At 41.1% G+C, this 14,251-nt stretch overlaps 1 protein-coding gene across 1 annotated transcript; it reads left to right on the top strand.

Moving 5' to 3' along the window:
* Positions 1 to 48: 48 nt before the first annotated feature.
* On the top strand, positions 49 to 4,796 carry LOC117813116 (CAAX prenyl protease 2-like). Its single transcript, XM_034684212.1, has 7 exons — positions 49 to 151; positions 1,390 to 1,473; positions 2,066 to 2,144; positions 2,253 to 2,420; positions 2,571 to 2,642; positions 4,328 to 4,390; positions 4,472 to 4,796. Exons 1-7 carry the CDS (start codon positions 131 to 133, stop codon positions 4,699 to 4,701), a joined length of 717 nt encoding a protein of 238 aa, XP_034540103.1. The 5' UTR covers positions 49 to 130; the 3' UTR covers positions 4,702 to 4,796.
* Positions 4,797 to 14,251: the final 9,455 nt, after the last annotated feature.

Raw genomic sequence — 14,251 nt, 5'->3', positions numbered from 1 at the left:
ACTCTAGTGTTAAACTGTGGGTGTGTGTGTGTGTGTGTGTGAGTGCAGGGACCATCCCAGTGTGATAAAGCGACGCTGTGGGAGTGTGCTGCTGGTCTCTGCTCTGTCACCTGCTGTGGTGAAGGCATGGATGCATGGGGCGGATATCAGGGTGAGTACACAGGGACTAATAAAGACATTTTCTAAGTATGCTTTTCTTGACCTACAGAGAAAAATGATGTCCAAAACATTCTCAGTTTGCTTTTGACAACTTTATATTTGTTTTCTTTTTCCAAGAAGTCAGAAACAAATGTCTAAAGAGAAAAAAGAAAGGGTGTTTCAGTCATCTTTTACACAGGCGGTAAGAAACAGAAATAATCCCCCAACCTTCTAAAACTCTTCTAAAAAATCAAGGCGTGTAGATATGGGAATCTAAACTGAAATATTTCAGCAGATTAACTTATTCTTGTCAGGAGTAGCAGGCCTTGTAAAAGACAGTCTATGCTGCCCTTAAACTACAGTATGTGCTGTACAGATCTCTTTTTAATTCAGGGGTACCTTTAAATTCACAAGTATGCAGACACACATCATCGGGCTTTGCCAAGAGAACGCAGCCAGGACAAAATGACTTGCAGAGGAGAGTTGGAGGTTTGCAAAAGCTCAGCACATCTCTGATAATCATACACACACTATGAAGAGTAGAGTAACCATTATCAGTCCTACAAATAGAGAAATGAACAGTGTGTAATGGGACATCCAGTCCACCAGGAGGTCAAAGGTCAGGGTTGCACAAGTTCAAAGTGAATCTAGTATCTGTGATGTCATCCATCTGTTTCTGAAGCGCTGTTTTGAAGCCAATTGTCGGTGGGTGCCATATTGGAAACGCTGAACTCAACCTAACTTCTGTGATGTAAAGAGGCGGGCTTTGAGCCTCCTTGCTAACAGCTACAGTGTTCCCACCTGTCAATCAAGTCAGCTACACCCTTATTTGGGCAAAACTCATAAGTTTAATATGCTCAAAAATACAGAGTTATAAAAACATCACCCCCGTACAGTGTTTGCTGATAGAGAAATGAGCTATTCAGTCCTAATCTGTTTATTGAACCAGGCTGTAAACATGTTTATTTCTGCTGTAAAGATCGTCTTCTTTGAATGGGTGTGTATGTGGTTTCCTGTGTTTCTGCAGCCAGCCTCAAGTGGACGCTTGAGGAACTGCAGTTTTTAACACTTCCACATGGGCTTCATATTTTAAGACCGGAGGTTGCCGCTTGGTTGAAGGAGTTGTCCTCACCTCTGGGGGGCATTGTTAGTCATACATAAGGTGTTGTGTGAGGTTAAGCCTTGGGTCTCATTAGCTTAACTAATAATCACTTTAGGGTGATAACAAGGTTTTACATTTTGTCCCTGCAGGTCGATGCGTCTGTGTTGGAGTTGATGGGAGTTCGTTTGGAGGGTCTGGTTCCTGCAACCATACTGCCCTTACTACTCACCATGGTATATCAAAGAGAAACAAGGGTACTCCATCCCTTAAGAAAGCTCATGTGGAGAGACTTTAACTAGAATCAACTTGAGCAGCTGCCTTTCATAGATGATGTATTAAAAATAGTTCTTAGGGCTTGAAAGAACAGATTGTTTAGAAGTCAATGCCCAACAAATAAAAGATTTCCGGTATTATAATGAGAGCATTTGCTTTTCAAACAAATCAAAGTCATCCTTATAATTTATAGAGGGTCGAGTCAGTTTGTCAGTTGAATGAGAGTTGATAGAAAATAGGATGAAGGAACCAAGGACTTTATTTTGTCTTCTAAATCTCCTCTAGAGTCTAATTCTCCTCTTACACTGTTCAATTCATGCTTCTCTAAATCAGTTTCAACATTTTAAGGATGCATCTTATATCCCCAGCGTAATAATGGGTTTCTTTACGGCCTCTATTATATGGCTGCAGTTTACACACATACCCCACGAGCATGCTCGAACCACACTCTGAAAAAATGTTCCCTGTAATAGTGTTTACATCCTCCTCTTTCATCTGTTTTATATACTTCCACTGGTTATCATAAACATTTTATTTTGTTCCACACACGAGGTGTTTTATCTGGGTCCTCTGGTTCACTCTGCGATGGACAACCCTGACGGCTTCACGGGGGAGCTGAAGTCTGCATTCGGTGAGGTCAACTAAAGACGCACATCACAGCTGGGGGTGGTTTATTGTCTTCTTGTAAGCATGTGATGATGTATATGTCATCATAAAGCCCTGACTTTTATGGTCCCAGATGTGAGGTCCTGGAGGTTGTGTGTGGGGGATGCAGTGTGGATCAGGAACCAGGTGGTGGCACCAGTGACGGAGGAGCTGGTGTTCAGAGGAGCCATGCTGCCCATGTTGGTGCCCTGCACAGGACCCACCGCTGCCATCTTCACTGCTCCTCTCTTCTTTGGTGTCGGTATGGCAAACTGACTTCAGGCTGTAAAAATCTCAATGAATAATCCACATCTGACTCTTTCACATCAGACATTAGGACTTGTAACACACTTCAAGTCTTTCAGCTGTGGTTATCAACATAATTCAGAACTGATTGTTGGTTTTATTCCAGCTCACTTCCACCACATCATAGAACAACGGCGCCTCCACAAGGACAGCATGAGAGTCATCCTCTTGGTCTCAGGTCAGTCAGCTGCCAAACTTCCCTACAGTTAACTAAAAAGTAATACTGAGAGATAAAGGTTTGGAATAAAGACTTAAATTTAAAGGCAACATAAAAACAGTTTGATTCCTAAGCTGTTACAGATGTAAGATCTAAAACAGCTGCAGGATTATACAAAAGACAGGGTTTGATATGTAAGGGGTTCTATTTCCCATAACACCTGCTAGCCATGCATTATCCTGATTATTACCCAGCTACTAAGTTAAAATACAAATCCATTAGTTTTTGAAAATAGTCCCAGTGATTCCTCGTCAGTGATCATTCCATGGTGATGGATTCTTATCTTCCTGTTGTGGTGGATTGAACATGAAACTGTCCTCATTCAGCTCTCCTTCTTCTCTGAGCTCTGCGCTTCACACACCTTTAAAAATAAACAAATGTCACAACTTTGAACCCTGCTGCTATCATCACCACCGCTCATGGTTTAAGTTTCTTTGCAGAGATCGCTAACCTTAAGTCTCTCTCACCAGCTCCGCTTGTTGATAATATTAGTGGACAGGATCACCAGCCTCCAGTAAATCCCACGTTGCTTTATCTTTGTTAAAATGTTGTGGATGTATAACATAAAGGAACTTTTGATTGGTGTCAATTTTGGTGGACTGTATAAAATCTGGACGTAGTATCCGTGACGTCACCCATCTGTTCCTGGGTGCTGTTTTGAAGCCAATCGACGGCAGCAGCCATATTGGAAATGTTGAACTCAACCAAACTTAGTGTGAGGTAAAGAGGCGGGGTTTGAACCTCCTAGCCAACAGCTACAATGTTCCCACCTGTCAGTCATGTCCTTAAATGGGCAAAACTTGTAATCTTAATATCTTCTGAACTGTCACGTTATAAAGAAATTCACCCCTGTACAGATAGAGAAATTAGCTACTCAGACCTCAACTGTTTTTGAACCAGGCTGTAAACATGTTTATTTCTGCTGCAAAGATTGTCTTCTTTGAATGGGTGTCTATGTGGTTTCCTGTGTTTCTGCAGCCTGCCTCAAGTGGATGCTTGATGAACTGCAGTTTATAACACTTCCGCATGGGCTTCATATTTTGAGACCGGAGGTTGACGCTTGGATAGGATCCAATATGAAAGTGTCCTTAGCCTGTTGATTTAGCATGCTAATCAAAACTAGCCACATTGTTTTGATGCTAACAGAAGCTAACGGTTTCACCTCACCTTACGGTCTATGGTGTCAGCAAGCAGAAGCAAAATGTGTCGGAACTCTTTTCCATGGATTGATTTGACCTGACGTGTGATCAGTTTTCTCTTGTTAGTGAAAGTTAATAACTGTCGTCAACAAGTTTTATTACCCGGCTCTCTTACTGATCGTCTGGTTGTGTAAGACGCTTGATCTGATTGGTCTAAACCCCTTGACAATGGTTATTAACTTTCACTAACATGAGCAACACCAGAGACAAACTGATCACACGTCATGTCAAATCAGTCTGAGAAAAAGAGTTCTGGCGGATTGTTCTGCCTTGCATGGGGGTCTTGTCTCACACTGCTGGGATTCTATTCCCCATAACTTCCTGCTAACCATCATCCCTTACTTGACCAATCAGAATTAAGCATCTTACACAGCCGGAAGATCAGTAAGGGAGCTGGGTAATAAGATGAATTCATTCTTGTATTTTCTCTGTGTCGTTCTTTAACAGGGATGCAGTTCTTATACACGACTGTGTTCGGTGCCTTCACTGCCTTTATTTTCATGAGAACTGGTGAGAAATAAAGTCACACCACATTAAGTTTCCATACACTTCCACTCCACACCTCATTTAAACTAAAGTCTCTCTCCACAGGTCACGTCGTGGGTCCAGTTCTGTGCCATTCATTCTGTAACAGTCAGGGCCTCCCTGACATCGGCTCTGCTCTTCAACACCCTCAGAAGTCAGCTCTGCTCTTTTCGTACGTGATGGGTTTGCTGCTGTTTCTTGTGCTTCTCTTCCCGCTGACAGACCCCTTTTTCTATGGTGCCGTTCCTGTCTGCAGCCTGGCTCCCCCTCCGGCCTTTGTCTGCCAGATTCTGTGAAATTAAATATACGCCCACATTTTTAATGCACTGTTTTTACAATGAAGTTCATTTTGTGTTGGGGTTTCAAATAAAAGAGTATTTTTATATATAAAGGGAGGGTGTGCGTTTACATGGCTGCTGTGTTCATGTGCATGAGAAGAGAACAGTTCTAGCTCTGCAGACATTTCCTGCATGGTTGGAAATATTTCCTACTGTATTGAAACAGAACACCGGGACAACTTTCCCTGGCAGACAGAAAGGTGTGTGTGCAAGTGTGTGTGTGTGTTAGAGAAAAACAGATGAATGCAAATGATTGAAAAGGGATGGAGACAGACAGACAGAGAGTGAAAGAGACAGACAGACCACAGACGGCCAACAAACACAATGGAACCAAAGTGTAGAGAAACAACTATAAAGTGACATTATTAGGAAAAAAGAAATGAAGGCAACGTGAGCCAGGCTTTGTGAGAAAGAGCAGTCACAGCCAGAAGTAACCACAGCAATGCCAGCATGAGGGAGAGAGAGAGTGGAGGAGGAGAGGAAGAGGAGATGAAAAATATCAAGGAGAACAGAGAAGGAAAGGTTGAGGTGGAGGATGGGGGCAAACATTAGGGTGTCCCTGAGGAAATCCAGAATGTGGAGTAACAGAGTCGGGGCACTGGAGGGGATTCGGGGTCAGTGGAAAACAGAGGAGCTTTAGGAATGAAAGGTGAAAGGTTGTGACAGACGTGTAAGATTAATGAGACAGCCTGATGAGCTAATTAGAAAAAGACAACCTCACAAACCAGAGAAGACAGACTTCATTCACAGACTTCTGTAGATCACTGTATTGACTGAAGTCATGGATGTAGATGTTTTTAATATCTGAATATGATGAAAACACGTTCTTCCTTCCAGCGTTATTTTGCTTCTAAATCAAACCTGATGTTGTTTAAGGGATGAGAGATTACAAGTATCTTTAAATATACTGATTTTCATTCTTTATTCCAGGGATAAGATGAGAAGTTTGACACAACTGTTGGCTTAGCTTAGCTCGACTTAGTTTCACTTAGCTTGGCTCAGCTTAGTTTAGCAGAACTGCTAATCTTCAATACCTAGGTGTCAGTACAAACGCTTTGCTGTGCTCCTTTGTGGCTCATACAGATGTTTGAGGAAACCTTAATCCTCTTTCGGATGTACAAGACTCCCAACAAACTTAACTCCAGTGTGAACCCATCAACAGCAGCTGGTTTATCAGGGTTATAAATCCTTTGGGCCCAAACTTTGCCAAACAGCAAACATTACAATCTGTGTAAGGGGCATGGAACAGAAGCAAAGAGGGATCTTGAATGGGAGCTAAGAGATAATTTGAAACAGGTCTGCAGTATGGGAGGTAGAACCTTCAATTATCAGGCACCTCTCCTTTGGAATCATCTATCAGTCTGGGTTCAGGAGGCAGACACCCTCTCTACTTTTTAAGAGTAGGCTTCAAACTTTCCTTTTTGATGAAACTTATAGTTAGAGCTGGATCAGGCTTGGACCAGATCTTAGTTATGCTGCTATAGGCTTAGACTGCCAGGGGAACTGACACACTGCGAACCCCCTCACTTACTTTAACTCTTCCTGTCCCATTAAAGTTACTAACCATAGACCTTTCTGGAGTCCCTGAGCTCCCTTGTCCTGTAGGTTCCTCTAGATCTCTACTGCTGTGGATGTGCCAGACTCTAGCTTCTCCAACTACTACAACTCGTCTCACCACTATCATCTCTCTCTCTTATTCTCCTCTATCCCTCTCTCCAACACGGTCTCAGCAGATGTGTGTCTAACATGAGTCTGGTCCTGCGGGAGGTTTCTACCTGTTAAAGGAAGTTTGTCCTTGCCACTGTAACTTGCTAAATGCTGCAAAGTGCTCTGCTCATGGTGGATTAAGATGAGATCAGACTGAGTCCTGTCTGGAAGATGGGACTGGATCTTATCCTGTATTGATGTTGGGTCTCTGTTGATAATAGAACATAGAGTCCGGTCTAGACCTGCTCTGTTTGGAAAGAGTCTTCAGATAACATTTGTTTTGATTTGGTGTTATACAAGTCAAGATTGATTGATTGATTGATTGATTGATTGATTGATTGATTGATTGATTGATTGATTGATTGATTGATTGATTGAGGTGAGTAAGTAGGCCTATATCATAAATCAGAGACTAAATGATTTCTTGAAACAGAAACTATAGAGGAGATTTAATAAAGGCGCTAACTTAAAACAGATACAGTAGCTAAAGGGAATCTGAAAACAGGAGCTGGAGATTATCTCAAACAGATGCTAACGCTTACCTAAAAACAGATGTAGCATGATAAAGCATGTAGCTGCTAGCATAGTACTTCACTAAATAATGACATAATGAAGTTTATGGTCTATCTAATTTGTTTGATCTGTTCATGCTGAAGTATGCCTTAGCTGGGACTGTTAAGACTCCAGAATACAACACAACATGCCCGACAACTTCAGAGGTGGAAATGTTACTTGTGGACATGCTAGCTGTTTTTTTTTTTTACAGTGCAGACATGAGCAGTATAAATCTTATAGTCACAAACTGGGGTTCAACTTCCTATCCGTAAATGGATTACGGTGGGTGTTGGTTTCCAGTCTTTATTTATAGGAGGAGAGACTGCAGATTTCTCATCATAATCCCCTCTTACTGCACTTTCACTTTTCATCTCTCTGTTTTGGGATCCCTCCAGCACAACAAAGTCTTCAGCTGCTGGCTGTCGAGAGTTTGGGGAATTGGGAGGACTGCTGTGGATCAACTTGACAGCTTGACAGCTGCTTTTTCGCAAGAAGCAACAGTATTACCTATTTACCTCCTGAGTGTCATTTTTCCAGAGATGGACCAACTTAAAACAGTCTAGGATTCTGCAGCCGATTCTGAGACTTCCAGGTGACCGCTGAGTCACAGTCGGGAATGTGAAACGAAGCACGCAGAGTAACTGAGAGCAAGAAATACAGACTGTTATTTGACTTCCCTGCACATAAGTAGTCTGTGGTTGTGGGGAATGATTAACCTTCTCGTGCTGACGCTGAGTCAGGCAGTTTACTGTTTCTCTGCAATTTGTTTTTGTTTTTAAGAGGCACACTGAAAATTGAGGTGAGGTCACATGGGGATGTGGATGCGGTGTAGCAAATATTTTGTTTAAAGGGAAAAGACCTGAGAGAGTACAAAGAAATGCTGCAGAGAGAAGTCAGACGTGAGGTGGATTATCTCAGAGGTCCTAAACATCTGACGCCAGTATGTCTCTGCTGCTCTCTCAGCCATTGTGTCCTCCACTTCTCTTTGTGTAGTCGTCATCCTCTCTTATTATTGGTAATGCATTCACCATTATGTCCCCTCTCTGGAGAAGTATGACTGTATCATGAAAGACGCAACAAAGAAGTGTAAGATGTCTGTGTGTCTGTGTGCGAATGTGCATGGCTGTGTCTACGGAAAAGCTGAGCCGATCATCTGGTAAAGGAATAATCTGTCAGGAATTATCCTCTCCCAGAGCTTGCTTCGTCTCTCTTTCTGCCTTTCCTTGCAGTTCTGGGGAGATTTTCAAGCAGAGTTTCTGTCTGTCTGTTTGTTTATGCATGTGCAAGTGTAATTGCAGTCCAGACGATTGTGCATTTGTGTCACCTGAGCCTTTTGTTAGTCATGTTCCTCGTTTTATCTTTCTCCAAAGCTAAGAAATGTTTGGCGTAAAAAGAGCTCGGTCACTGAGTTTTCCATCAGCAGCTATTTTTGTTTTATACCAGACTTTTGAAGTAGAAATTCAGAAACAGGATTCAAGTCATGCTGCTCTTTCCCCCCTCCTCTTTTTTTTAACCAGTTGAAAGAATGCAATGACTTCAATCTTAGCTATAAGAAGATGAACCTTTAGATCATATTTTCCAGACCCTCCCCTCGCTGATTTGGATTCAAGGTATCTGAGCAGTTCAGGAGATGAGAGTTGATGGCTTTAACTGTGCAGCTCCCAGGTGTGAACACGAGTGAAACTAAGCATGAAGCAGCAAGGACACGGCTGAAAGCATGCTCTGTAAACCAGTCCCAGGTTAAATAAAGGTTAATATAGGTCACCTGGCATATAAACACAACTTAGACATTGCTGCAAACCGACTAGCCAACAGCTACCACTAAAAATGTCTGAATTCTTTCAGCTGATTGTTCAAGTAACTTTAGACTTCAACTGGCAAGCCGATTATTCCTTCAGGATTAAACTTTTCAACAGAGACCCCGGCCTGCTCAGATATTTGAGGTGAAGATTTGTTGACAGTCTGGGTGTGGAAGGAGGTGATCATGTCTGCTATGAAGGATGAAACATATGGACCTTGTAGAAGAAGGGGTTGAAAAGTATCATCTTTTTCCTGCACTCCTCCGAAATCACCAGGAATGCCTACACTCCATTATTTAACCACAAGGCCGCAGCTAATTGCTTCAGTGTGTGTCCATGTGTATATGTGTGTGTGTGCCTGTGTAGGTCCTTGTGTGCGTGTCATAGGACACCAGTGGTTGGGGAAAAATGAACAACTGACGTGTCCTCCTGTATTTGATATGGCAGAAAAGCTTAAATAAGCCTGAATGCTGCACGTCTTCTCTCCAAACAACAAGGACAGAAAAAAAGCAGCTTCATAGAAATGAGTTGGGGGCTTGCTGAGAAGTGGCACTCCTCTTTTCATCCCAGTCAAGCGAGAAAGAAAAACCTTTAAACTATCCAAGCAGAGGATAAAAAAGTATGAATCTTGTAAATGTGTTACTGTCTGGACAGCTGGCTTGTAAAACCAGACATATTAAACAATGCTGCATGGACTTCAAAGTTTCCTTCTAGGATGAACCTTCAGACTTTGAAGACCTCCTGACTTTTCCTCATGAGGCTGACAGTTTTGAGGGATTTAACAAACTTCAACAAAAGCTACTGAAAGCACTGACACATATTTTGTGAACACATTCAAGGTCTGCAGAGGATGAACTCCTTTATTTACCATCTGATCTTGGTAAACCTAAAAGCCTACTTTGAGCCTTCAGGATCCCTGTCATGAACAGAGATCAGATAAGTTGCCATAGCCCTAAAAAAAAGCAACTCTTTGCCTGCTGGCACACCTGATCTCTGTGCATTGCTAATGATAATACCTTACAAGTTCCTGACCACCTTCCTGACAATACGATACCATACGATACCATACCATACAATACCATACCATACAATACCATACCATACAATACAATACAAAATGATACAATACAATACCACACGATACAATACCATACCATACCATACCATACCATACAATACAATACAATACAATATGATACCATACAATACCATATGTTATGATACAATACGATACGATACGATACGATACAATACAATACGATACAATACGATATGATATGATATGATACAATACGATACAATACAATACGATACAATACGATACAATACGATACAATACGATATGATATGACACAATACAATACGATACAATACGATACAATACGATATGATACAATACAATACGATACGATACAATACGATACGATACAATACAATACGATATGATACGATACAATACGATACAATACGATACAATACGATACGATATGATATGATACAATACGATACAATACGATACGATATGATATGATACAATACGATACAATACGATACAATACGATACAATACAATACGATACAATACGATATGATATGATACAATACGATACAATACGATACAATACGATACAATACAATACGATATGATATGATACAATACGATACAATACGATACAATACGATATGATATGATACAATACGATACAATACGATATGATATGATACAATACGATACAATACGATATGATATGATACAATACGATACAATACGATACAATACGATACGATATGATATGATACAATACGATATGATATGATACAATACGATACAATACGATACGATACAATACGATATGATATGATACAATACGATATGATATGATATGATACAATACGATATGATATGATACAATACGATACAATACGATACGATACAATACGATATGATATGATACAATACGATACAATACCATACAATACGATATGATACGATACAATACGATACAATACGATACGATACAATACGATATGATATGATACAATACGATACAATACGATACAATACGATATGATACGATACAATACGATACAATACGATACGATACAATACGATATGATATGATACAATACGATATGATATGATACAATACGATACAATACGATACAATACGATACAATACGATACAATACGATACGATACGATACAATACGATACGATACGATACAATACGATACGATACGATATGATACAATACGATATGATACCATACCATATCATACAATACCATACAATACGATATGATAAGATACAATACGATATGATAAGATACGATACGGCACGATACGATACAATACGATATGATATGATACGATACGATACGATACACTATGATACAATGCCATATGATGCGATATGCTAAGAAGCGATACAATACGATGAAGTACAATATGATACATTAGGATTCGATGCAATGGGATATGATATGATATGACACGAGATTGTACGATATGATACAATAGGACATGACACTATACGATAAAAAACAAAACCAAAAAAAGATATATACCAAAAAAAACCTGATATGATAAGATCCGATTTGATCCGATTCATTAGGAGACGATGCGATACGATGCGATACGATATGTTACAACACGATATGATATGATTTGGTATGGTATGATATGCTAGGACATGACATGGTACGACAGATACCAAACCAAAGAAAAGGATGTATACCATAAGAAACAAAACGATATGATACCATGCCAACCAGTACAATAGATACGATGTGATACATTACAATACTACACAATATGGTATGATAGGATACAACAAGACACAATATAATACGGCACAATATGATATGATACAATAAATACTATATGAGACGATGTGTTGTGAGCATAGACTGTAAAAAATATGGACGTAGTATCCGTGACGTCACCCATCTGTTCCTGAGAGCTGTTTTGAAGCAAATCGACGGCGGCAGCCATATTGGTAATGCGGAACTCAACTAGGCAGAGTGTGACGTAGTGTGAGTCTCTTAGCCAATGGCTGTGTGTTCCCGACCAGGATTCACGTCAGTCATGTCCTTATTTGGGCAAAACTCATAATCTTAATATCTTCTTAACCGTCACGTTAGAAAAAAATTCACTCCCCGTACAGTGTATGCCATTAGAGAGATTAGCGTTGTAGGGCCAAGCCGTTTTTTGAACCAGGCTGTAAACATGTTTATTAATGCTGCAAAGATCGTCTTTTTCCCATTCATATCAATGTGGTTTCCGGTGTTTCTGCAGCCAGCCTCAAGCGGATTTTCGATGTATTGCAGTTTATAGCACTTCCGCATTGGCTTCATCGTTTGAGACCGGAGTTTGCCGCTTGGTTGTGAGATGTCATGACATGATGCCATGCATGTTATGGTACAGTTTGATGCAATACAACACAATACAATATAAGACATTGAGATATGATACAATATTATACAACACAGTAGTGTACACTTCATGGTGTGAAAATGTGTAATGTGTTCTCCCTTTATTCAAGTTTTAATTGCATGAACCCTGTTTCTTTTTATTGTGACTTTGCATGTGTCTGTTGGTTAATACAGTTAAGTTTGTGATGTGGTCAAACAGCATGTTATTGTTACTAACAAGTTATTGTCAAGCTGAGTCCAGCCTTATTCTTCTTTAATATATGTGGTGTTTTGTCTCTGAAGTATCTTTCTACCATTATTAATCCAAATACCGACGGTTCGGGGCCTCCAGAGAACATCAAATCAAGAGCAGCTTTTCAGCTGCTAAAATACTGACTTGGGGATTAAAGTGAAACAGAGAGGTTTTGGAACTGGGAGGTTTAGTTCAGCTGCTTAGTAGCTGGAAGTTGAGAGAGTATCAGATCCAGTAATGATATGTGGCAAGTGGCTAGGAGTCAAGGAGGTAGGAGGTAGGAGGTAGGGGGAAGGATTTGACCTAGGAGGTGGGGAGTATAAAATCAAGAGCTCTGTATGTTCCATTAGAGGTCTTTGGGTTGGAAGATGGAGCAGCTTTCAGGTACTGTAAGTACATTAATGTGAAAGAGGGGAATTGAAAGTGCAGGGCTATGGAAAGAAGAAGTTTTGTCTGTTCTATCAATTACATTTCTGGTATGTGTCTCTGGGGGCGGGGCTGTCTGAGCAGGAGGACGGGTCAAGCGGCCTGAATGATAGAATAAACAGAGCACGAGTGGGAGGTTTGGGGTAAGAAGCTGGGGGTCTGGGAGAGAGATTGCTGACTTTGGAGCTCGAATAATGAGCCAAAGGGGGAGTAGTAAGAGAAGATAAGGGAAGGGGGGAGGAAGAAGAGGATGCAAGAAAGGAGAGGAGGGATGAAGGGGGAGAAAGAATAATACAGAGAGGAGGCAGAGGAGAGAGGAGGATGGGGTAGTCCAAGAAAAAGAAAAGTCAGAGGAGGACAGAAGGAGGTGGAGGAGGAGGAGGAGAAAGAGGTGGGGAGTGAGACCAAAAGGCTCTTTAGGTTCTCCAGGATCCTGAGGTTTGATGTTTGTTCTCAATCGAGTTCCGATGGTTGTTACATAACTGGAAAAAGACTGCTGAATCGCGCTGTATACTGTATATATGTCATCTGCCAAAACCAACAAGGAGCCACAGTGAGACAGCTCATCTGCTGCACACAGAGAAAAAAACTGATACAGCTAATAACTGATGCAGCTACACACACACACACAACACGACTTTTCCATCTCATCACCCTGTGGTTCAAAGCTGCAGCGGGTTTTTAAACTTGCATTAAGAAGCCAGTCCACTTCAGACCACACAAGAGAAACGCTGCAGCTTTTGATAATGACATCAAGCTGCCTAAATTGAGTTTTGGCAGGTCACACTTTCCACACTGAAAGGCGTGATGAGCATTTATGTGATGAACTATTGTGTGCCCAAGCAATTTTCCTCCTCTTGTTTGTGTTTGGTTTACTTGACTATCTCCCGCCCAGTTGTTTGTCCCGGCTGCTTTAAATCTGTAGCAATTTAACCGGGGCTTAATTGAATCCTCTTAAATCAGAGGAACTGGCTTCCTCCACTGATCTTTGGCATTGCTCGGAGCGGAGCTACAAGGAAAAAGGATCCTGTTTTTCTTTGGAAAATCAAAACTCAGCCTTTGACTCGGCACCAGGCGTACCATTCATTCATGGCGGACGGATCATGTGACGGCAGTGGAGGTACCCCCAAACTACACACTTCCCTGGCTCCCCAGCTACTGAGAGGTCAGGCTGATGCACATCTGGCATTTCCTGTTTCCTCTCCTCCATATGCCCCCGAGTGGTAGCCAAACACACAAACACACACACACACACACACACACACACACACACACTGAAGAAACCTTTACACTGAGACATCTGTGCCCAAACAAAGTTATTGTATAAGAGTGATGATAATGAACACACACACACAC

The sequence above is a fragment of the Notolabrus celidotus genome, chromosome 5 (genome assembly GCF_009762535.1).
Source record: "Notolabrus celidotus isolate fNotCel1 chromosome 5, fNotCel1.pri, whole genome shotgun sequence".
NCBI lineage: Eukaryota > Metazoa > Chordata > Actinopteri > Labriformes > Labridae > Notolabrus > Notolabrus celidotus.
The sequence above is the reverse complement of the archived record's forward strand: the minus strand, read 5'-3'. Positions and strand labels throughout refer to the sequence as shown.